The sequence below is a fragment of the Pongo abelii genome, chromosome 10, assembly GCF_028885655.2.
Source record: "Pongo abelii isolate AG06213 chromosome 10, NHGRI_mPonAbe1-v2.0_pri, whole genome shotgun sequence".
NCBI lineage: Eukaryota > Metazoa > Chordata > Mammalia > Primates > Hominidae > Pongo > Pongo abelii.
This window is the reverse complement of record NC_071995.2, coordinates 23,949,092-23,972,395: the sequence shown is the minus strand read 5'-3', so window position 1 is coordinate 23,972,395 and position 23,304 is coordinate 23,949,092. Positions and strand designations below refer to the sequence as shown.

The window sequence follows — 23,304 nt, the reverse complement described above, 5'->3', positions numbered from 1 at the left end:
TTACCAATGGGAGTGCTATTTGTGAAAAAGAACCCTCAACAAAAATTATTTGTTTTCAACTGAAGATGTTGAATAGAAATACAAACCAAAGTGATGGAAAATCAACTAAATAAAGGCCTTAGAGAAAGTCAGAAGTTCTTTGGTCTATTCCTAATTTCCAGAAAATGCTTTTACAAATGGTCAGGCAACTGAGCATCTGAGATCTAATTGTGTCACGTCAAACAAACTAGTTTGATGTTCTCCTTTTAGAAGAGCAGATGGAGTAGTCAAAAGACTATGAGAAACCCCTTAAGAAAGATGTGACAGTCTGAGGGACAGACTTAAATTAATGTTTAAAAAAATATAAATGCTTTGATGAATTAGAAAGGATTTTTCAACCCAGATCTAAATGAGATTTTCATCATTCTTTAAACAATGCCAAAGTAACTTTCTGATTTTAAAGAAGAAAAAAGTACAAAAATTTAAGAATTTAAACAAAAATTAATTCCAAGAAAGAGTTCATTAAGAATGCATCATCAAGGAAAACATTCTAAATCATTTTCTTCTACTGAAAATTTCTTAAGAATATAGAGAAGTGCAAAGAATGATATTATAAACACATATATATCTACTATACAGTTTAAATAAATGCTAACATTTTGTGATACTTTTTTGAGAGAAATAAAACCTTCCACATATACTTAAAGTTCCTTCTATTTCCCATACTAGTCCAATTCTCCTTGCTTTCTCCCCAGAAAAAAAAAAAAAACACGTTACTATGTGTTTTCATCTACACTGTATCTACTATATATGTAGTACAAAAATACGTAGTATTATATACACATAGTATATATATGAAGTATATGTAGTATTAAAATACAGATTGGGAATACAAAAAACTTGTATATCTCATGCAACTCATGTATCTCATATATCTTTTAAAATATATTCTTAAAATTGCTTCTAACAATGAGATATTTCAAAGGAAACTTTTCAGAGACAGTTGATATGACTAAAAACCAATGACCATTTCTACTTGGAAAATAATTAGAATCCAAACAAAATTTAGAGCAAGGAATTTATTATAGTGAATTCTGAAATCTATTTTATAAATTCTGAGAAGATAGTATGAATGGGAAAGAATTTCTAAGGTGGTGAGGTGATTAAAAATGCTACCAAGAAGCTCACATTTCATAAACTTAAAATTAGAGATGAAGCAAGTCCAAAATAGATGTCAAAGGTGAACCCAGATACTGTAAAAGATAATGATGGTACATTGAATTCTCTTCCATCCATGTGAAGCTACTCTCTGGCAATAACTTACACAGGTTCAGAAATTACATTAACTCTTCAAACCTCCAGGGTACTGTTTAGTAAGTTATTATCTGATGTACTAAATTTTCTTAGCTCCTAAATTACTCTCAGAACTTCATTTATTCCTTGGGATCAAGTTATGGCTTCCAGAAACCATATAGTCTCCTGATCACTCAAGAGTTCCTGTGACTCCCAATAGTGCTAATCAATTTATTGACAAATAATTTAGGCCACCTGGAAAATCCAACTAAACAAGTGAAAGTCACTCTTAGGCCACTGTGTTCACTTGCTTAAAGACAAGAGTGGAAAAGGGTCAATCTGAAATATTCAGATTAAAGACAGAACCTACTGACCACGTGGCTAGTCCAAATGGCCATTATGATTGGCAAACAAAGCCAATTAAATAAAGAATGGTTCACTTATTGGTTTTATGTAGTCAGAGTTTTAGTAATAAGCGCTCTATAAGTCTGGCTCTTGGTCAGACTTCAGGGATTATTAACAGTCCCTTGGTAATTTTATTAAAAAGAGAGGTATTGATCCTAGTATTCCAGCCAAATTCTAATTTATGGGTTTATAGTCTACCCTTCCCAAATTCCCTCAGATTAAGTGGCCTACTCCCAAAGGACAACCACCCTGAGCTAATATGCTTCTCCCAACCGCAAGCTTCTCTTGCGGGAAATCTCCCCAAAATAAACTCTCTCTGGTCTAAACAACACAGAAGTCTTCATGGGTTTGAATAAGCCTCTTCAACTATCATACACTCAACAATATAAATCTACATATTTTAATCCTTTTTAGTAAGAGATGTGTCTTTAGTTAGTCCATTGGCAGGATCAAATGAACAGAACACTGACAGATGTTCATTTACAGCTGTCTAATTTCTCTACAGACCATTCCAGTTGTGATAGAGAGAAGGGGAAGTATAGGGAGCAAAGCTGTTGAGTTTCGACTCCTTCTGGAAGAAGAGGTAATAAATAATTAGCCTTGCTGTTACTCCCCTTGGAAATACCCATTAGCCTTACTAGTCCAGAAGTGGAGGTTAGAAAACACCAAACAATTTCATTATTTTACCTAACTCAGAAATATGATCTTTACGTTTTTCCTAAGAACATCGTGGGTAGATACTCTTTACGGGGGTGCAGACCAACATGACATCAAGTGGCTGGGCCAGTAAGGTAAATACATGTAGTGGACCACCAGTCTCCATTAAAACTTGGAATGGGAAGCCATGGACTAGATAATTTTTCAGTCATCCTCAGTCTTACAAGTGTGTAATAGGAAACTAAATCGTTGGATATATTTTTTATTCCATTTGAAAAATCAGTTGATTCAGTGAGGAAAAATGAGTTGAGGCTATGGGTTGATATCACATAGGCATTAATAGATTGACAGGGTTTTGGTTTTTCATATGCTTGTTTTGGTGTCAGCACATAGCTCAAGAGATCTATGAAATCTAGGGGGAGATTTATTTGGTAATAGAGTTAGAGGCATTACTGTCATGGAAAACAATAAAAATGACCATAGCTCAGAATGTATTAATGCCATTTCTATGAATTTAAATTACAGCATGTTTGGCTGTGAAAAAATAAATACATCTAGTAAACGCATAAGCACGTATTTAGGGTCTAAATAATAATCTTTTCTAACCAATTCTGACACTCAATAGCACATTTGAATATAATTTTATGCAATTTAATTTTTTATTTATAAAACTGTTTCCAGGTGTGATTATTATTCATCCATCACAAGATATATTTTTAAAAACAAAAAATGACAGCATTCACTTCAAAATTTATGTATGCTGGTAGAATATTCTAATTAGACAACAAAGTAATTTTGTTCAAGTAATTTTTTTGATATTAGTTTACACTGCAGATGTTTGCAAAGTTAAAATAAATTAAAACTCCAAAGTTCAGGTATTTTCCATTAGCACTATTCACTCTTTTCTTATGGATTATAACTATGTAGCTTAAGGTGATGTTTGTTCATTCTTCAAGTCTTTTTCTTAATCTGCCTAACCAAATGCCCCAAGCACAAGGAGAAACATCATCTCTGCAGGAGTATTGTTACCAGAGCCAACTGTGACAGCAGAGTATGAAAGAGTTATTTCAAAAATAGACTCCTAAAGTTGAGAAACTCATGAAAATTGAAGACAGGCTCATTTATTTGTGATTCTGGCAACAAAAGTACAACAAATTACCCCCAGTACTAAAGAACTCCAGAACGGTATTCCACTTTAGGTAGAAATATTATTGCAATCATTCATTCATTCATTGAATTAATTTGTTGAGCACCTACTAGATGACATGTAACGCACTGTGGTGGTAGGGATCCAAGAATGAACAAGACTGGTCTTTGCTCTTGTCTAGTGGGGTAGACAGATACACAAGAAATTTGCTTGTGGTGATTACGATTGCATGTTGAAGATGACTTTCTCCTGGGAATGATGGTTATTCAGGAAAAACATTAGTCAGGCCTGCCTCAGAGGAAGATGATCGTGTTTAAGAATGACAAAGGGCAAAAAGTCTAGTTTCAGAGCCCCTGTGCGGCAGCCTGACAGCATTAGAGACTGCCAGCAGAAACTCTGTGGTTTCCAGCTTAAAAGTTACCCCCTACCCCATGCATTATGAATGCCCAAAGACAATGCCAACTACAGGACCCTGCCTATGGAGTATGGTGACATTTTCTGCCTACTGCATTGTTTATTTTCCCTTTCTCATAATTAAACCTTTTTCTAATCCTATAAGGTAATAATATTTGCAAATGGAGAACACCTGGCTATCCAATATGATGAATTTTCCAGGCTTCTGGGGAAAGAGTTGTTCAAGCAAAAAGAAATCTCACACACCCCTAGAAGTAACTCAAGCCCTTCATAATATGAATACATGGTGCAGAGGTTAAATGTGTATTTAAAGCAGAGAAACCATGAATATTGCGTCTCTGTATGAATGTATGTGTGTGTGTGTGTGTGTGTGTGTGTGTGTGTACGTGTAATCATAGAATTCTAAGCTTGTAGGGTGTGCTTTATATCTATATCATATGTTATCCAGATACCAGTTGTATATTATAAACTGCATATGCAATACCATATGGACACCATAAAATATCACATGTGTTGTCAAGATAATTTTATATTTAGTGCATGATGAAAATGTCCTATATTATATACCTATCTTTTCTGTGTGTACATAGATTTGTCTAACAAATTGCCTTCATTACCAAATTCAGATATAAATCAAAGTTAAAGTCGCTTTACTTAAATTTAATAAAAAGCAATATGGAAACGTGAATACAGTTTGTTTTTTCTTCACTAGATTTTTCTGCCATGCAGCATTTAACACTGGTGCAGCTGTCAATACCCATTCATCTGCTATCGGGCAGCTTTTTCCTTTCACTCACTGTGACATTTTTAAAGTGGCAAAAAAAAAAAAAAAAAAGCTTAAAACAGCATATTTGTCACTTTTTTCTTTCTTGTGACCTTTTAAGCACTAGGGAAAATTACTCTGTATGTACTAAACCCTTTAATCATTACACATACATTTCACAATAGTCCTTTATATAGAGGTATCATTTAATTAAATTTAAGGAATTTACATTGTACATGCTGCTGTTCATTTAATTATTCAAAAATTTAAACATAAGAAAACCTCATAGCTTTTAGCTATGGCAACCACGTAATGCAGCTGTAATTTATATTAAGACTCATTTTTATAAGTGGAATTTCAGAAATAACTTGTGCATACCCTCAGCTTCCAGCTTCTAAATTCTGATAAATAGCTACATGAAATATACTTATTCAGTAAATAAAAAATGTGTGTTGCTAGTGAGGCATGACAAGGAAGGTTTTGAGAGGGAAGATGTAAGATTGAGTCTTAACTCTATTTTGGATCACTGTGTGACCTTGAGGGAGTTGCTGAATATCTCTGATTTGCACCCGGAATCTCATCATGTGCGAAATAAGATACTGATAGCCACCTCTCTCCAGCATAGTGTGGTTGTGAGGAACAAATTAGCAAATATTTGTATATGTGCTCTGAAATCTACAAAAAAATGAAGAGGAATATGATTTTTAGTTCAAAAACACAAATATTCTGTTTTCTAGAAATGGTGGAGAAATTAAAAATTCTTAACATGCCAGAAAGAAATCAAATATTAAAACAAACTAAAATAACAACATTAGCAACATATTAGTTACTGTCCTTTCTAAAACTAGAAACGGAAATACTGCTGCACCTGCTATAGAATGGCTTTAAAAATTGCAACAGGTAATAATTCCGGATTGCCTATTTAGTCTCAGTTTTAGTTTCATTACTTTGATATAATTGGCATATCTTTAAAAATGACCAGGTCTTTTTCCTCCTACACTGTAAACTGTGGCCTGGCATAGTAGAAAGTGGATGAAGTTCACCTCAGCAGCCCTAGAACAGAGTGATCGCCTTCGCCATTTACAGGTTGGTCACCAAGAGTAACTCAGCTTCACAAAGCATCAGCTTTCTCATCTCTACAAAACAGAACATCATATCTACCACAGAAGGTTTTTTTGTGGGTCATAAATTGTGTACCAGCATATTGCTGGTACACAATAACCTCTTGATGAATGGTATTTATTACTGCTGTTCTGGCAAGAAATCTCTTGGCACACTTTACTCTAAAAGCAACCCAGTGACCTTAAGGATTCTGTCGTGCAGCAAGCATCCAGGCAGAGGTCAAGATGCAGGTGGTCCTCTTCTTCCAAGAGGTCCTCTTGGATCCCTCCTCATTTGTCTTTGACATGCTGGGAAAGCAAGGGCCTATCATGTCCATAGGTAAAATGAAGTTACATTCCAAACCCTCCCCTTGAGGCGAAGGATCCTGGTGTCTTTCTTTCCCCCACTTCCCAGTCTTCTCATATAGACAAATTAGGGGTGGGGAATGGGCTCAGGTGGTGCCTGGTGGTCATAGGCCTGTTCTAATAGAGTACACTAAAGCATCATAATAAAGATGACTACACAGATCACTTGAAACCATTCAAGTCAGTGAGGTTTGGAATAGGAACTTGGATTGAGTCAGAAAGAATGAATGAAATTCTCCAGGCTGGCAGGAGAGAGGAGAAAGATTCCTCAAACAAAGACAATAGCATGCTCAAACCTAGACAAATGAAATGGCATGGGTGGTCTCGTCACTGCGGCTGATGCATGGCTTGAGGACAGATGAAGATCAACAGTGATTGTCATATGTGCCATTCTGAGAAGTGTGGGTTTCATCCTCTATTCAGCTAGGACCCAGTGATGTTTTCAGCGAGGAAATAACACTCCCTGACCTGTGTTTTAGGAAGATGACTTTAACATTTATGTGGAGAATGGGCTGGGATGATAAAAGACTGTACAGTGAGGAATTGTACAATGAGGGTAGACTTTGGAATAGTCAAGCAAGAAAGAGTGTGAGCCTGAACTAAGGTAGCATTGGTATAAACAGGAGAAGAGGAAATGGAACCAACAGAACTTAAATGAATGACCCTGAGGGGTAAGGAGGAGAGAGAGTTTGAGGATTTCCTGAATAGTTTGAGCAGATAGTAAACCAATTAAATATAACAACATTATATGTATTTCAAAAGGAAAATATTCAAACACAATTAAGTCCAAAGACATAAGAAAGCAGTCACGTGCTTGCACTTATTTGTAATAAATGTTTGCATTTAAGAGACACTTTTTAATTTATATTTGATATTTTTAAACAAAGGGTAATTAATAACTATATTCCTATTACTTAAAATCACCTTGAATGTGTAACAGCTACCAATGCTGGGTCATTTATTGGCAATGATATGCTTTTCCAAACTGGGGGATAACCCTTAAACACGATGTCATGCTCAATAATGTTCTCAACGAAGTGTCAGGTAGTTTCCCTTCAGTTTACATGGCAGCTGCATTCTTAAAAAATTTCAGGTATGTTTAGGCGGTACAAGCTTACTTCACGTCCATAGGTAAAATGAAGTTACATTCCAAGCTTAGAAAATTGTAAGTGGCTTTTTTCACCTACAAGAATGGCTGGGGGGAACATTTGAAGCTGTACAGAACACAGGACATTTCTTTGTGTGAGACTGTCCTGGGATCTACAAGACCCTTAGCATTCCTACCTTCTCGCATGCTATTGTTAATAGCCAAGCCATTGTGAAACCTAAAATCACTGGGATGATTAAACATCTTCCCAGTGAATTTCCAAAACATTCTTAGGGAATGGTATCACACTGACCCCACTGAAAACTAGAGTGCTTGGGGAAAGTTCCAGAGAAAACACCACAGTTTCCTCTTTTCTTAGCAGCTGGGGAGACCATTTTAGCTCTGGAAAAAAAAAAAAGAAAAAAAAATCAACTCTTTAAAAAGAACTTTGATCCTGCTAGTTGAGAAATCTTCTTTGGTATGACTCAAACTGTACAAGACACACTGATGGCCAATCGAAAAGGATGAGAAGGAAAAAGACATTATCACATCCATGCTCTCATTTTTAAAGTTTCATTTCTATCTCTGAGAGCTTGTGTTACCTTAGGCAATTCATGAACTGTAACAGGCATTTCTTCATGCCCTGAGTGTCCAGAGTAGAGCTGGGAGCAAGATACAGAGAATGGCTCTATCCTTTACTTAATGGGTGGGCCTCGCCCGCTGGTTTTTTGGATCCAGTATTGCTCTGGAGCCAGCTTTCACCAGCTTTTGAGAGCCAATCTAAATCTTCAGGAATTTTGTGAGCCAACTGACAATATGTTGGAAGCTTAAAATTGGCCATAGCGATAATATTTAAACCATGGAAATTGGCAAACACTAAAAATCAGGGCTCTCCCCACTCCCCAGAACCAGTTGTTAAACATTTACCAGCATACCACTGGTTGAAGCACTCCCCCATCCTGTAAGAAAGGGAGAGGTCGTCACTGGGGAGGCATTTTACAAATGCCCATAATCCTCTATGTTCTGTCAGCCTCATAGGCTGCTCATATACCCTCATGCTTGGTAATAATGCTGTTACTTAGGTATAATGTTGTTACTTAGGGACACGCTGATGCTATTTTTCTGAAGCACCCATGCAAGCGTCTCATGGGTGGGCAGTCCCTGTGCTGGGCACTGACAGTCAAAATGTCTCACCCTAAATAGACACCTCTGGAAAATCCTAACATCCCCATCTGTGAAGGAATGCATTTCAGTCGTCCCCTCCTAGTCTTCTTACGGTAGCTAAGTTTTAGTCAAAGCTTCAGCTTAGACATAAACACTAATTCACTCACTCTTCAATCAATCTGCCACTACGGCAAGACCAAGCTTGGGGAAAAGCCACAGTAGCCTCAAAAGCGACTTGAAACTGACAAATCCCTTAGCTTCAGTTTCTGGGCCAAAAAGAGTTAAGAGTTTGTCAGCTTCAAGTCACTAGAGGCTTTAGAAGTCAGTCAAATCTGCCGACTCAACACATTTTGCTTTAAATAGGAAGGATGCCAACTGAAGCTGAATGGTAAAAGAGATTTCCAGGGACTGGTAAAACTAAGGAGAAGGGAGGAGAAAAGAATATGTAGTGATAGTAATAATTCCTTTTTCAAACAATGTGACAGTACTTTTACTAGATATTTCTTCTCCTTTTTCCATTATGTCCTCTGCGTTAAGTATTATTTTGGCCATTTTAACAAGTGGCAAAATTAGAATGGTCAGATAAATTTCCCCATGCATTTGGGGAAATTAGAACTAAAATCCTGGTCTTCTGATATCTTCCTCTCAATCATTCTTACTCTAGATACGTGTTTCCCATTTGGTAACAGGAAGATAACATAACTAAAACATCCCTTGAGCCATATCCATACTTAGGCTTTTATGCACATGAATCTGTTTAAAAAAATAGTTGAATATAGTCAGATATCCATTTAGTTCAAGTGAATTCTAGCATTAAAAATATATATATAATCTGTGATAACTTCATATGCCATTATCTCCTTATATATTTTTTTCTTTTTCCAGCTTTACTGAGGTATAATATAATAGGCATACAATAAACACAGTAAGTGTAAAATCTGATATTTTGATATATGTATAAACCCATAAAATAATTACCACATTCAAGAGAGTCAAGACAGTCATCCCTCAGTATCGTTGGGGGATTGGTTCCAGAATCTCCCTCAGGTACCAAAATCCTCAAATGCTCTCTTCCCTTATATAAAATGCTGTAGTATTTGTGTATAACCTATGCACATCCTCCCATATACTTTAAATCATCTCTAGATTACTCATAATACCTAATACAATGTAAATACTATATAAATAATTGTTATGCTATGTTGTTTAGGGAATAATGACAAAAAAGGTCTGTACATGTTAAGTATGGACACAAATTTTTTCCAAATATTTTTAATCCACAGTTGGTTGAATTCACTGATGCAGAATTCACGGATGTGGAGGGGCAACTGTATGTTCCACACATCTAAAATTCCTCACGCCCTTTGTAGTACCTCTCGTCTACCCCTTCCCACACATTCACCCCAGGAAACAACTGATCTACCTTCTGTCAATGAAATAAATTTTCATTTTTAATGTTTTATAAGCATAGACTCATACAATATGTACTCTATGTCTGACCTCATTCAGCATAATAATCTCAAGATATCGCCATGTTGTTGTATTACCAATAGTTCCTCCCATTGTGTTGCTGAGTAGCATCTCATTACATGAATATGACACAATTTGCTTATTCATTCACTTATTGATGGGCTTCTGATTTTTTCCAGTCTGAGGCTATTATAAATAAAGCTACCGTGAACAATCATGCCAAAAGGTATCTATTGACATATGATTTTAATACCTCAGAGTGGAATGGCTAGGCCTTATGAGAAGATATGTTTACCTTTTTAAGAAATTGCCAAACATTTCCAAGCTGGCTATGCCAATTTACATTCCTAACACCATAGTATGAGAATTCCCATTCCTTCACATCCGGTCAACACTTGGTATATCAATCTTTTTAATTTTAGCAGTGCTAACAAGTGTGTAGTGGTATCTCATTATGGTTTTAATTTGTATTTCCCTAATGAATAATGATATTAAGCATCTGTTCACATGCTTGTTTCAAATCCACATATCTTCTTTGGTTAAGTCTATCTGCTGCCCATTTTTTGTTGTGTTATTTATATATTATTGACTTTTGAGAGTTCTATGTATATAATGGATACATGTTCTCTAGCAGATATCTTCGCAAATATTTTCTTTCAGCCTCTGGCTTGTCTTTGCATTCTCTTAATATCCTTTGGCAATCAGAAGTTTTTAATTTTGATGAGATCTAATTTATCCATCTTTTTGTTTTATAGACCAAACCTTTGGTGTCATATCTAAGAAATCTTTGCCTAACCAAGGTCACAAAGATTTTACTTATGTTTTCAAGTTTTAGGGTTTTCGGCTTTACATTTAGATTTATGATTCAATTTGGGATTCTGAGTTAATTTTTATATATAGCTCAAGGTTTGGATTGATATTATTTTGGTTTCTTTTTCATGTAGATGTCCAATTGTTCCAGCACCATTTGTTGAAAAGACTATCCTTTCCCCCACTGAATTGTCTCTGCACCTTTGTCAAAAATCAGTTGTCCATGTATATGTCGGTCTATTTCTGTACTGTTTTCTGTTTCATTGACCTATTTGTCTATCCTTATGTCTTTACCATTGTCTTAGTTAGCTCAGGCTGCCATAACAAAATACCATAGACTGTGTGACTTAAACAAGAGAAAGTTATTTTCTTACATTTCTGGAGGCCAGAAGTCTGAGACAAGGATGCCAGCATGGTCAGTTTCTGGTGAAATCTCTTTCCCTGAGTTGGAGACAGCTAGCTTCTCATGGTGTTCTCACATGGCAGAGAGAGAAAAAACAAACTCTCTGGTGCCTCTTCTAATAAGGGCACTAATCTCATCATAGGACCCCACCCTTTGGGCCTCAAGCATAAAACCATAGTATTCAGTCCATAAAACCATAGTATTCATGCCCTGAGAGTCTGAGGGTAGAGTAAGAAGAAGGAAAGATGTAGTAATAGTGATAATTTCTACTTCAATCCAGCAGTGCTTTTACTAGATATTCCATCTCCATAACTGATTACTTTATAATAAATCTCAACATCATGTGATGTTAGCCTTCCAGTTTTCTGCATGTTGACTATTCCAGGTCCTTTGCCTTTCCATGTGAATTTTAGAATCAGCTTGTCAATTTTGACCCGAAAAGAAAACTGCTAAGCTTTTATTGGGTTTGTATTAAATCTTTAGATCAATTTGAAGAGAATGACAATTGAATTGTATTTCTATATGTGTAAGAAATATTCAAAAATTAAAAATAATACCACATATAATAACACCAAAACTATGAAATACTTAAAAATAAATCTGATAAATGATGTGAAAGACTTGTACCCGAAAATCACAAAACATTGCTGAGAGAATTACCGAAAACCCGAATAATTGGAGAGCTATATCTTGTTCACAGGTCAGAAGACTCAATATTGGAATGATTTCTTCTTCCCTTTAATAATGGAAGCTGCTGCATTTTTATTTTTCTTGGAGATAGGTGAGGCCATTTGACTCTGATCTGCCTAAAAGAATCTCAGCAAAAAAGTGTGCATTATTTCCAGGTCATATCTTTTTCTCCGTTTTTCTTTTCCCATGGGCTGGTCCAGATGAGGACAGCACCATAGGGTAGTGCATTTTCAAGTATACTTCCCTGACCAGCAGCAACAGCTTCCCCCGAAAACTTGAGAATGCAAATTCTCAAGCCCCACCCCTGAACTGTTCAATCAGGAACTCTGGAGTTGGGGCCCAGCACTCTGTTTTAAAAGAAAAACCCTCCAGGTGATCCAGGCACAGACTGCAAAGTATCAGTTGGAACATGGTTGGCTGAATATGTTTTTGGAGCAGTCACCTACTCTCCCAGGACTGTCTCCACCCTCTTATATGATGGAGAAATAAACTTGTCTTGCTTGAGACTTTGTAATTTTTGTCACCTCATCTATTTCAAACTATACCTCCATTGTGCCTGTATGTAATATTATCCTGACCTTGTATAGACAAGTTTCTTTCAGGACATACTGTTTATCTCAAAGATAGTATCAACATTACCACTACATGTCAAGGTTTGTATTTGCCTACACTGAGGGATACATCGTAATAATTGGTAGTACCTTTCCTATGTAACTTGTGATGTTTTGGGAAGTTGGATGAACACTAAAGCGACATAATGTGCTATATTCAAAGAGATTATTTTATAAATTTATAAATTATTTTATAAAAATTTATAAATTATAATTTTATAAATTTATAACATATTTTATAACATATAAAATTAAATTATATATATTTTATATATAATATATATAACATTTATAACATACATAATTATATATAATTATAACATACATAATTATAACATGCAATTATATATAACATATATAACATATAATTATATATATTATATATAATTATAACATATAATTAATATAATTATAACATATATAGTTATAACATATATAATTAATATAATTATAACATATATAATTAATATAACATGTATAATTAATATAATTATAACATATATAATTATAACATATATAATTATATACAACATATATAATTATATACAACATATATAATTATATACAACATATATAATTATATACAACATATATAATTATATACAATTATAACATATATAATTATATACAATTATAACATATATAATTATATACAATTATAACATATATAATTATATACAATTATAACATATATAATTATATATAAAATATAACATATAACATATATTTTATAACATATAAAATATCATATGTTAGTCTTAAAAATTATGAGACTTACATATTTTCCCTTTTTGCATAATTTTCTTTTTCTCTAACTTTGAGAAAACATGGGATTTTTTCCCTCTCCAAACTATTTACTTTTTCCAATCTGCTCCCATCACGTAGGTACTTTAGTTGTCAATAGCAGCCAGAATTACCCTGAAGACTTGTTTAAGGGAACTGAAAAGGTATGAACAGCCCTAGTGCTGAAAGTAAGAAAAATAATGTCTTAAATAATATTCACAGTTGACTGTTCTTCAAGCAAGAAAAAAGAGAAAGAATTATTACCTGGAAAAAAATCAGTTATTTTATATATAAAATTATATATAACATAAAATATATATTATTCTATACTTCTTATATAATCTGATCTATATAGCTCAAAATACATATATGTGTGTGTGTATTTTACACATATATATAGTAAAAGTAGAGTGCAATAACTCTTGGTGGAAATTTTTCAATGGTTCATCATGAAACACTTCTTACAGTGTTTCAATAAGCCTAAGTTGACTTGAGTACTTCCTGGCGATAGGAAAATTCAAGTGTTCACAGCTCATTCAATATTCTACTTATTTGCTAAGCACCTCCTCTCTATCAGACAGCCTCTTCAATTTTTGAACAGCCATAATTGTTTAAAAGTTCTAACCCACATTAAGATGAAATCCTCCTGTAAATAGTTTCAATAGAGCTCCTTGCAGAAACGCACTGTGCTAGGAGCTGAGGATACACAACTGCCTTCAGGGAACTCACGGTGTCCTGGAGGTAGGGAAAGAGGGTCTGATGACAGAATTAATAAATGTCAATGTATGGATGTACAGAATGCTTTGAGAAAATGGAGGAGGATGCCCTAAAAGATGAATAGGAATCAAAACAGAAACAACATTCCAGGTACCAGGAAGAGTATGGATACAAGCACAGAAGCATAGAAGAGAAGGACATTTAGGAAACCTCTAGTAGCTCTGTATGTCCAAAATTAAAGTTGTGGAGTAGATGCTAAGACTGGCAAAAATCTGTAAGACGCATATTAAGAAGAGACTTGTACATCACAATGAGGGGCTCAGACTTGATTCTCCAGGCAATGGGGAGTCAGTAGAAAATATGTGAGCAAGTAACATGATTCGCTTTCTGATTTGAAAAATTATTCCGAGTGAAGTAAAGAGAATGAATCAGAGAAAAGAGAAAACATAAGAAAGAACAAGAGGATACCTATAAACAGTGTATGAGTTTCTTCCCCACTCTTCCTCCTTCCCCTTCTCTGTTCCCTCCTCCTGCAAGAGAAAATATGTCTAGGCTAAGGTAGCAGAAGTGAGGATGTCGATGAATCAACAGATCCGAGAGATATGAAATAAGATTCTCATCAGTATTTAGCAATCAACTCAGTATGGGGAGTGAAGGAGGTTGTAGTTCTGCCCCCTGGAGCATCGCAAAAGTCTTTCCTATGACAACTCTTCAGTCATTTAAGAATAATTATCACCTTCTTTCCTTCACCCCTCAAACAAACCAATTCTTGTCTTTCAACCTGGGTACAATAAAATGCCATTCCCCAGTCCTCTTATCTCCCAGTGTTTAAGTGGGTATAGAAGGTGCGTTATCTAAAATTTCTCAACTCAACAACCTACTCAAAACTCAAGAAGTAGATAAATGTATTTCTCTCTAGCCTATAAGAATTCACACCAGCCAAAAGATCTCCCTCACTGTTCAGTTGTCAAAAAAATATATTAATGCTTCTAAATCAAGAACAAAAATAAAGTCACTCAAAAATAAAGTTTAACATTTCATATTTTTGGCACTTAAAATATTCTTCTATTTGTGCTTTCCTAACATGAGCATATGACTTGCAAAGCAAAGTAGCCATAAATCAGGCTACTCTAACACCCTCTTCACAGACATTTGTCAGGAAAAATAATTAGTATACTGGCTAAGAGAACACTAATAAAGCAGTGCATTGCATTTCATTTGGTCCTTATTCAACAACTGCAAAGAGTTCCAAAGAAAAAGACAAAGAAAATTAGAATTATTATTATCCTACACCCAGCTTTCCTGATGGAGCATATTTCTTGATGCTGGCAAAACTCCTGGACCTAATCTTTATTTTTTAACCTATTGATCCTTTTCCATTAGTGACAGACTTGTTCTGCTACAAGGGATGGGCTTCCAAATTGGCCTGAGGGAGGCATGTGGGTTAGAAACAATATTGTCATTGGCCTAGTTTTGGCAGGATTGGTGGAAAGTCAGACAACTGTTATGTTTTGGAGTTGCAGGCTAATAGTGCCCTCTGTTTTCCATTTTTGCTCCCATCCACAGAATTACCAGATGGCCAAAAAGCTACTAGAACAGAAGTAATGTTCCAATACAGTGGAAAAAGACCAATCCAGTAAACACTCCAACATCTATCCAGTGACTTAAAATAGCAATCTAAATGTTCGAAATAGATGAAGGGAAAAAAATAGAAAACATAGCAAAAACTCTTTACGCCTGACTCCTTTCACCTGAATACATGGTCTTTTCAGAGCAATAAATTTACCCGCAGATTCCAGCACCCTCAAAATGTCCCACCCATCTTCCCAAATGCCCAACTTGTAGGCCAGTTGGCCACAACTGTTCAAAAGATTTAGAAGACATTTCCTAAACTTCCCAGAGATCCTCAGTCAGTGGATCCAGGGTGGAGCATAGTAATCTGTAATTCTTTTTAAATACAAAATATGCTTATCAAGATGGTTCCCATTCATCTTGATAGAAGGTGCTTTTAATGCTGCTTCCTCCTGAAGGAACATTATTCTGTAAGGCTTGCTTTTTCCGCTGTAGGCTGGCAGAGAACAGTGGAGCCACCAACACATAAAACTACTGTTTGTGCCTGGCTAAAGACCGTGGCGATTTTATAGCATCCTGGGCATTTCATATCCATGAAGTGCCTGGGGCTCTGCATCAGGCACTCCTTGTGTTTCCTCTTCTGGAGAGGGATAAAAGAGATCTTTTGTGAGAGGCATGTTCTCATGGATATGTAGTCATCACTAGAAAGGGAAATACATCATTTAAAAAAAATCTTTCCAAGTGATTCTGATGGTCACATTGGGGAACTATTTAAAGGAATCTTTAATGGTCTATCTGTAGGAGAAATTTTCAAATAAGGTGCTGGTGCTAGAAATGGAAGTCATCGGTTGGGTAACTTTTCAATTTTCATACATCCTCTGCTCCTACCTCCAAGTTTCTTCCATGCTTTCTACTGGAGAGGGAATATAGTACACGGGGTGAGTAGGAATTGAAAAACACTGTCTTTGGAATGGAGAGTCAGGGAACTGCCTGGAGAGAAACGAAGCAAAACAAAACAAAATGCTTTCGCTCTAATAGTGTGAACTAGTTGGGTGCAAATATAAAACAACTGTTATCACCACCCACCTCAACCCTGGTTCATTCTATGGGGCAAGTTCTTCCTCTGCTCCTGGAAGAAATTCTGAGAAGGTGAAACTGATTTTTCCTGGCATTTTCAGATAATAAAATCATTTTGCCTGAAAGAGTCTCATGCTACAATTAAAAGTCAAGTCAAAAACCATAGTTTAAAGTTAAAATTTCTCTCCTCTCCGACTGGGGATCTGCTCCCCCAGTTTGGGCCTGCACCTTCAACCTCTTCTTAGTTTCCCCTCCTGCTTCTCCACCTCCTCTCCCTCACTCAATAAGAGTCCTGTCCCCCATGCAAGATTGAAGGTGGGACTAGGGGCTGGGGTAGGAAAGGAAGAGAGGTAAGGTTATAGAGAGAAAGGTCTTACCTGACCAATATTGATGCAACCTGACCCTCCTTCCCCCTGGCTGGCTAATTCTTGCTTATGAGATGTATTAAGGGTTCTTTGAAGACCTCCTGTCATCGCTGGAGACTTCTCACCTACAGAACTAAGTGGATTCATTTCCTCTAGCTAGTGATTCACAATTCCCTGAGCACCTGACTTTCACTGTACACCTTCAGCCTTTTCTACTGAGGTCTCCTTGCCTTCCCTCTACCAGTTACATGGGCAGGGCTTAAGGCAGTTCAAGGGTAGCTTTCTCTCTCATTTGTTGCCCACATTTGATCCATGAAAAAGACTCATGTGTCATTCCCTGTCGCACCAACAAAGCAGGAAGCTTTGGCCAGAGCATCTTGCTTTTAGGTGCTTTAACCATGTGTCAGATACCAGTCCACTGTATCCCCCAAACAGCAGGGAATCCTATCAGAAACCTCAATTTATCCCTGTGAAGCCTATTTTGCTTGACTTTAGGTGAGAAGGAAGCCCCTTCCTCTTACTCCATAGCCATGAAGGCAGAGGGTATCAGCAGCATACTAAAAACTCTCTCTAAAAATTTTTCTTTAATCTCCAACCAATATCTTTTGATCTCTTCCATTTCTTTCACAGATTGAAGACAAGTGATCTGCAAAATCAGTTTATAGCACCATCTTCTCAAAATGTTATGTGGTGCAACTATTGTCTTGAGGCCTTAGATGAAACAGGGATTTGTTGAGTCCCATTTTACATTTTGATAGCTAAAGCCCTAGTCCTTTGGACTGTCACACCAAGACGGTCAATGGATTTCCATTAGAGGATCTGAACATGCCCTGTATTCCAGTTGGTTCTTTGACATTCAAAGTCTGGGCAGACTGGCAGGCCCCATTTGCCAAGGAGCAATTACTTCTGTAGTAATTAGGTCTGAAATCATGTTGCCTGTTTGAATCAAAAGCAGTTTTCTGCACAAGATAACATTCAACCAGTGCAGACACGGAAGAGTAAATAAACAACCCATGTTTCTTCAACCAGGCACAGCACTGAATTTTACAGCAGTTAAAGATTCTAAGAGTATTAAAGATTACAAGAATGTAAGCATACAAATACCAAAGAGATATGTTAATTAAAGCCAAAATCTGGAAGTATAAGCTGAAGTTATTATTGTTTATATTATAATAGAAAAGAAAAAGAGGGACAAAGAAGGAAAAAGAGAAGAAATCTTAAATGGTAAACTGAAAAACAAAATCATAAAAATGTAAATATATCGAGGATTCTAAAAATCAACTAGTTTAATACCTTCGTCTTACATAAAATAACAATAGTAACAAAAAACCCTACTGCACATTTGCTATGTTTTAAGCACTTTATAATAATGTTATCTCATTTAATCATCATATATGAAAGGCTGTGGTAGATTAAATTATTGCTCTCGGGTCTTCACTCACTCCCTTTTTCTGCCATGTAACTTTCTGATGCACTGCAGTGGGCAGAGTACATTTCTCCACCCCACAGATGTTGGGCTTGACCACGTGACTAGCATTGATCAATGGGATGTTAACACGTGTCACACAAATACAAGAGTAAAGTCTGTTTTCTAATTTTGTAAATTGTGTAATTTGACTTGTCATCTTGCATTCCTGAGATTGGTGCTGGACAAGGACAATGAAGAAACATATGGAGCAAAGCTAAACTCAACCTGGAGCCTAGAGCCAAGGCTCACCAGTGGCATCCTGAAGCAGATCTGCCCCAAAACACTTGCAGGCCCATGAACCAAGAAAATTAACGCTTGTAAGCCACTGAGTTCTGGATAGTTTGGTATACAGCATTATTTTAGCAATGGCTGACTAATACGAAGGTCTAGACAAAGAGAAAGAATGTCTGCTTATCACCAAGGCTGAAATAAATTTTAAAATCCTCATATTCCCAGTTTTCTTTCATACTGCTTATTTGCCTCAGTTTAGGTACCTTAGCTGTAACCTGTGCTCATTGCTGGAAGTTAAGGATTTTATTTGAAAAAGAGTTCTAAGAGTAACTCACAGAAGCTCTGAATTACTAGAAGAGCTAAAAGTTTACACACACAAACACAAACACACACACACGAACTTTTTGTGGGTGCTTGCTCCGTCTGAGATGTAAAGACAAACAAATGGACATCTATAATAGGTCAGCTTCAGGATGAACAATGTTAAGCTGACAAGGGTTTTTTATGCAAAACGTACCAACAACTCCCAGGACTAGAAGCATATAAAAACCTAGGCATTGGCCAGGCGCCTTGGCTCACGCCTGTAATCCCAGCACTTTGGGAGGCTGAGGAGGGCGGATCACAAGGTAAGGAAATCGAGACCATCCTGGCTAACAAGATGAAACCCCGTCTCTACTAAAAATACAAAAAATTAGCCGGGCATGGTGCGGGCGCCTGTAGTCCCAGCTACTCGGGAGGCTGAGGCAGGAGAACGGCGTGAACCCGGGAGGTGGAGCTTGCAGTGAGCTGAGATTGCGCCACTGCAGTCCAGCCTGGGCAACAGACTGAGATTCCGTCTCAAAAAAAAAAAAAAACCTAGGCGTCAATCAATGGGTGTTTATTGAGTATTGAGTGCTTATACAATATTAGGCTGAGGAAAAGGTGGCACTTGGGAGTGGGGGTTTGAGGAGTGGCTAAAAATAAAAATATGACAGAGACCTTCCCCTGAGAAATTTTATTCTCATTCTAACAGAACCTCATAGTTTCAAACTCCAAAACACTCAGATCGGCATGGGAAGTCATAATCTGTTTCAAAAATAAACGTCAAATTTGCTAACAAACAAAAACATCTACCCCCCGACAAAAATAAATTCTACGGCAAACATTTACTCAATGCGAAAAAAGTAAAAGCATTAACTTTAAAATTAGAACTAAGACAAAAATGCCTGCTATCACTATTTATGTTCACTTTATACAAGAGATCAGAGCCAGTAAAATAACAAAGAAAAAAGAAGTCAAAAGTGTGATAACAGGGCCAGGCGCAGTGGCTCACACCTGTAATCCCAGCATTTTGGGAGGCCGAGGCGAGCGTATCTTCTGAGGTCAGGAGTTGGAGACCAGCCTGACCAACATGGTGAAACCCCGTCTGTACTAAAAATACAAAATTAGCCACGCATGGTGGCGCATGCCTGTAATCACAGCTACTCAGGAGGCTGAGGCAGGTAAATCGCTTGAATCCGGGAGGCGGAGGATGCAGTGAGCCGAGATCACGCCATTGCACTCCAGCCTGGGCAACAGAGCGAAACTCTGTCTCAAAAACAAAAAGTGTGATAACTGGAAAAGAAAAACCAACAACTACTATTATTTACAGACTATATGGCTGTATATATAGAAAACTAGAAAGAATATATAATTTTGGAACCATAAAACCTTTTAAATAGCCTGGTATAAATTATTGGTGTGAAGATCAATATTAAAAAGCCAACTGCATTTTTTTTTATTTTTTTAAGTTTTTAAAAAAACTTTTATTTTAGGTTCAGGGCTACATGAGCGGGTTTCTTGTATAGACAAACTTGTGTCATGGGGGTTTGGTGTACCAATTATTTTATTACACAGGTAAGAAGTACAATTATAGTTTTATATACCAGAAATAGACCTATAGAATGTATAAATTTTAGGGCCAGGTGTGGTGACTTATGTGTGTAATCCCAGCACTCTAGGAGGCCGAGGTAGGCAGATCAGTTGAGGCCAGGAGTTCAAAACCAGCCTGGCCAACATGGTGAAACACTGTCTCTACTAAAAATATAAAAATTAGACAGATGCGCTGGCATACTGCTGTAGTCCCAGCTATTCAGGAGGCTGAGGCATGATAATTGCTTGAGCCTGGGAGGTGGAGTTTGCAGGGAGCTGAGATCACACTACTGCACTCCAGCCTGGATAATAGACTATGACTCCATCTCAAAAATATAATATGTAAATAACATTTTAAATTACCACCTAAAATCCAACAATAAAAGAAAGTTGTGTGAATAAACTTAACAAAAGCTTTCCAAGATTTCTATTAAGAAAAACATAATACCTTACTGGAAGGTATGAAAGATAACTTACATAAATTAGAGACATACCATGTTCATGAATTATATGAATGGGTATGTATTATAACAATGTCAGTTACCCCTAATTATTCTATACATTCAATTTAATTTCAGTCACAGTCCAATATGGTTTTTAAGGGACATTAAAAGCTAATTTTAAAAGATCTCATGTAGAATTAATGCACAGATAGAAAGATGGATAGTTATGTGACAAGGAAAAGTAATAAAATGTTAATTATAGAATCTAGGTGGTGGGTTCATGAGTGTTTGTTTACTGTAAAATCCTTTTAACTCTACTTTTGGACTTTTAATAACAAAATGTTTTGGTGGGGGGGAAATCATTTGGAAAAGCCAATAGCTAAGAAAAGCCCAGATGCTCCTAAAAAGGAAGTACAAAGTGCTTTACCACATGGGAAAACTTTGAGTGAAAGTTATTAAGACAGTGTGGTATTGGTGAGAGAACAGACAACTGAATCAACAGAATATGATACAGACCAGGCATCTATGAAAACCTAATTTATATCAGATCCGACATTAGAGATCACTGGAAAAAGGATAGACTATTCAGTAAATGGTGTGAGGAAAATTGGTTATCCATATGGAAAAGAAAACATTGAAGACAAAACTTTAAAACTTTCAAGAAAAAGATAAGAGAATGTCTTTTAAATATCTTTATAAAATAGAAAGTTTTTTAATAGCAGAAAGGTATAACTCATAAAGGAAAAGACTGATCAATTTTATTACATTAAAATTTAAAACTGCTATTCAACAAAAGATGGCATCAAGAGAGTAAAAGATTATCTCACAATCTGAAAAGAGTTATTTTCAACTCATATAACTGAAAACTGATTAATATCCTTATTTTATAAAGTACTCTTATAAATCCTTGAGAAAAAGACAAACAACCCTACAGCAAAAAATGGGCAAGTGCAGAAGGATGAAAGGATGAAAAATCTAAAAAGCCTATCCAGGAGGAAAGAAATACACAAACTCCTTTAGGAAAATTAACATTTTTAGTAGCCCTCAACCTTAAAAGAATCAAGCTAAAACAAAAGTGGCACGTGCTTATGAAAAGTGGCACGTGCTTATGATATACTGTGGTAAATTTGCAAATCTCCAATAAATTATAATCTAGAAGCTTACAAGCCACACAGGACTTCATGAAGACTTATTTATTACTCTACCAAAAAAACAGTATGAATTATGGCTAAGTATGCCTTTCTGTCCTTGGAAAGACAAGAAGGGAGACAAAATCCTAACCAAATGTCCTTTTTTTCTCCCTCCTCTCCTTTCTTCTTTCCTTCCTTCCTTCCTTCATCCCTCTGCTCCTTCCTGTTCATTTTCCTTCTCTCCTCCTTCTATCCTTTCTCTCTGTCCTTCCGTACTAGTTTTCTAATACTGCATAACAAATTACAAAAAACTTATCTGGGTGCAGTGGTGCACTTCTTTAGTTCCAGCTACTCAGAAGGCTGATGTGGGAGGATCATTAGAGCCCAGGAGTTTGAGGCCAGCCTGGGCAACATAGCAAGACCCTTCCCTAAAAACACAACAACAACAAAAACCCTTAACAATACAAAACAAAATTAGTATTTCACAATGTCCGTGAGTCAGGAGGCCAGTAACAAATTAACTGGCTCCTCTGTTCAGAGTCTCACCAAGCTGAAAGTAAGCGGTCAGCCAGTGCTCTGATCTCATCTGTGACCCAGAGTTCCCTTCCCAACTTATTCAGATTGTTGCCAGAATTTAGTTCCTTTCATCGATAGGACTAAGGGTCCAATATGCTTGCTAGGTGTTGGCTAGGAGTAACTCTCAGCTCCTAGAGGCTGCCCTCAGGTCCTAACCCTCCTAGAAGGTGCAGCTTACTTCCTCAAAGACAGCAGGAGAATCTCTTTCATGCTTCACATCTCTCTAACTTCATTTAAGAGCTCACCTGATTAGGTCAGGCCCTCCTAGGATATCCCTTTTGATTAACACACATTCCACTAGACTAGAGACCTTAATTAAGCCAGAAACCACAACTTACTTAAAATGCCTGCAGCATAAAGTGACAGGTGGCCATAAGTAGGAGAAAGCTAGAGAAATAAAGGCCGAATCACAGAGGACTTTACAAACCACATATGGAATGTGACCTTCATCCCAGCAACAGTTAGAAACCAATGAAGGGCTGGAAGGTTTTTAAGAACAAAAATGTCAGAATCAAATGGTCAGATCTGCACTTTAGAAAGGTGGCTCTAGGGGGCCGTAAGAAGGAGAAAGAGGGAGGTTCCACTTGAACATGTATTTGTGGGATGGAAGGGGAGCGTGCGACAAAAATAACTCTAGAAGCTGCCCTCAAGATACTATGCCATGCACTCAGAAATTATTTAATTTGAAAAACA

General features: G+C 36.5%; 1 protein-coding gene and 1 long non-coding RNA gene across 2 annotated transcripts in view; both read right to left on the bottom strand.

The window, feature by feature from the left end:
* Positions 1-23,304, bottom strand: part of LOC134759493 (uncharacterized) — a 50,549-nt gene that overhangs the window by 12,284 nt on the left and 14,961 nt on the right. The window lies entirely within an intron of this gene.
* On the bottom strand, positions 15,895-16,026 carry LOC112135736 (small ribosomal subunit protein eS27-like). The gene has a single exon (XM_024256455.1). It carries the CDS (start codon positions 16,024-16,026, stop codon positions 15,895-15,897), a length of 132 nt encoding a protein of 43 aa, XP_024112223.1.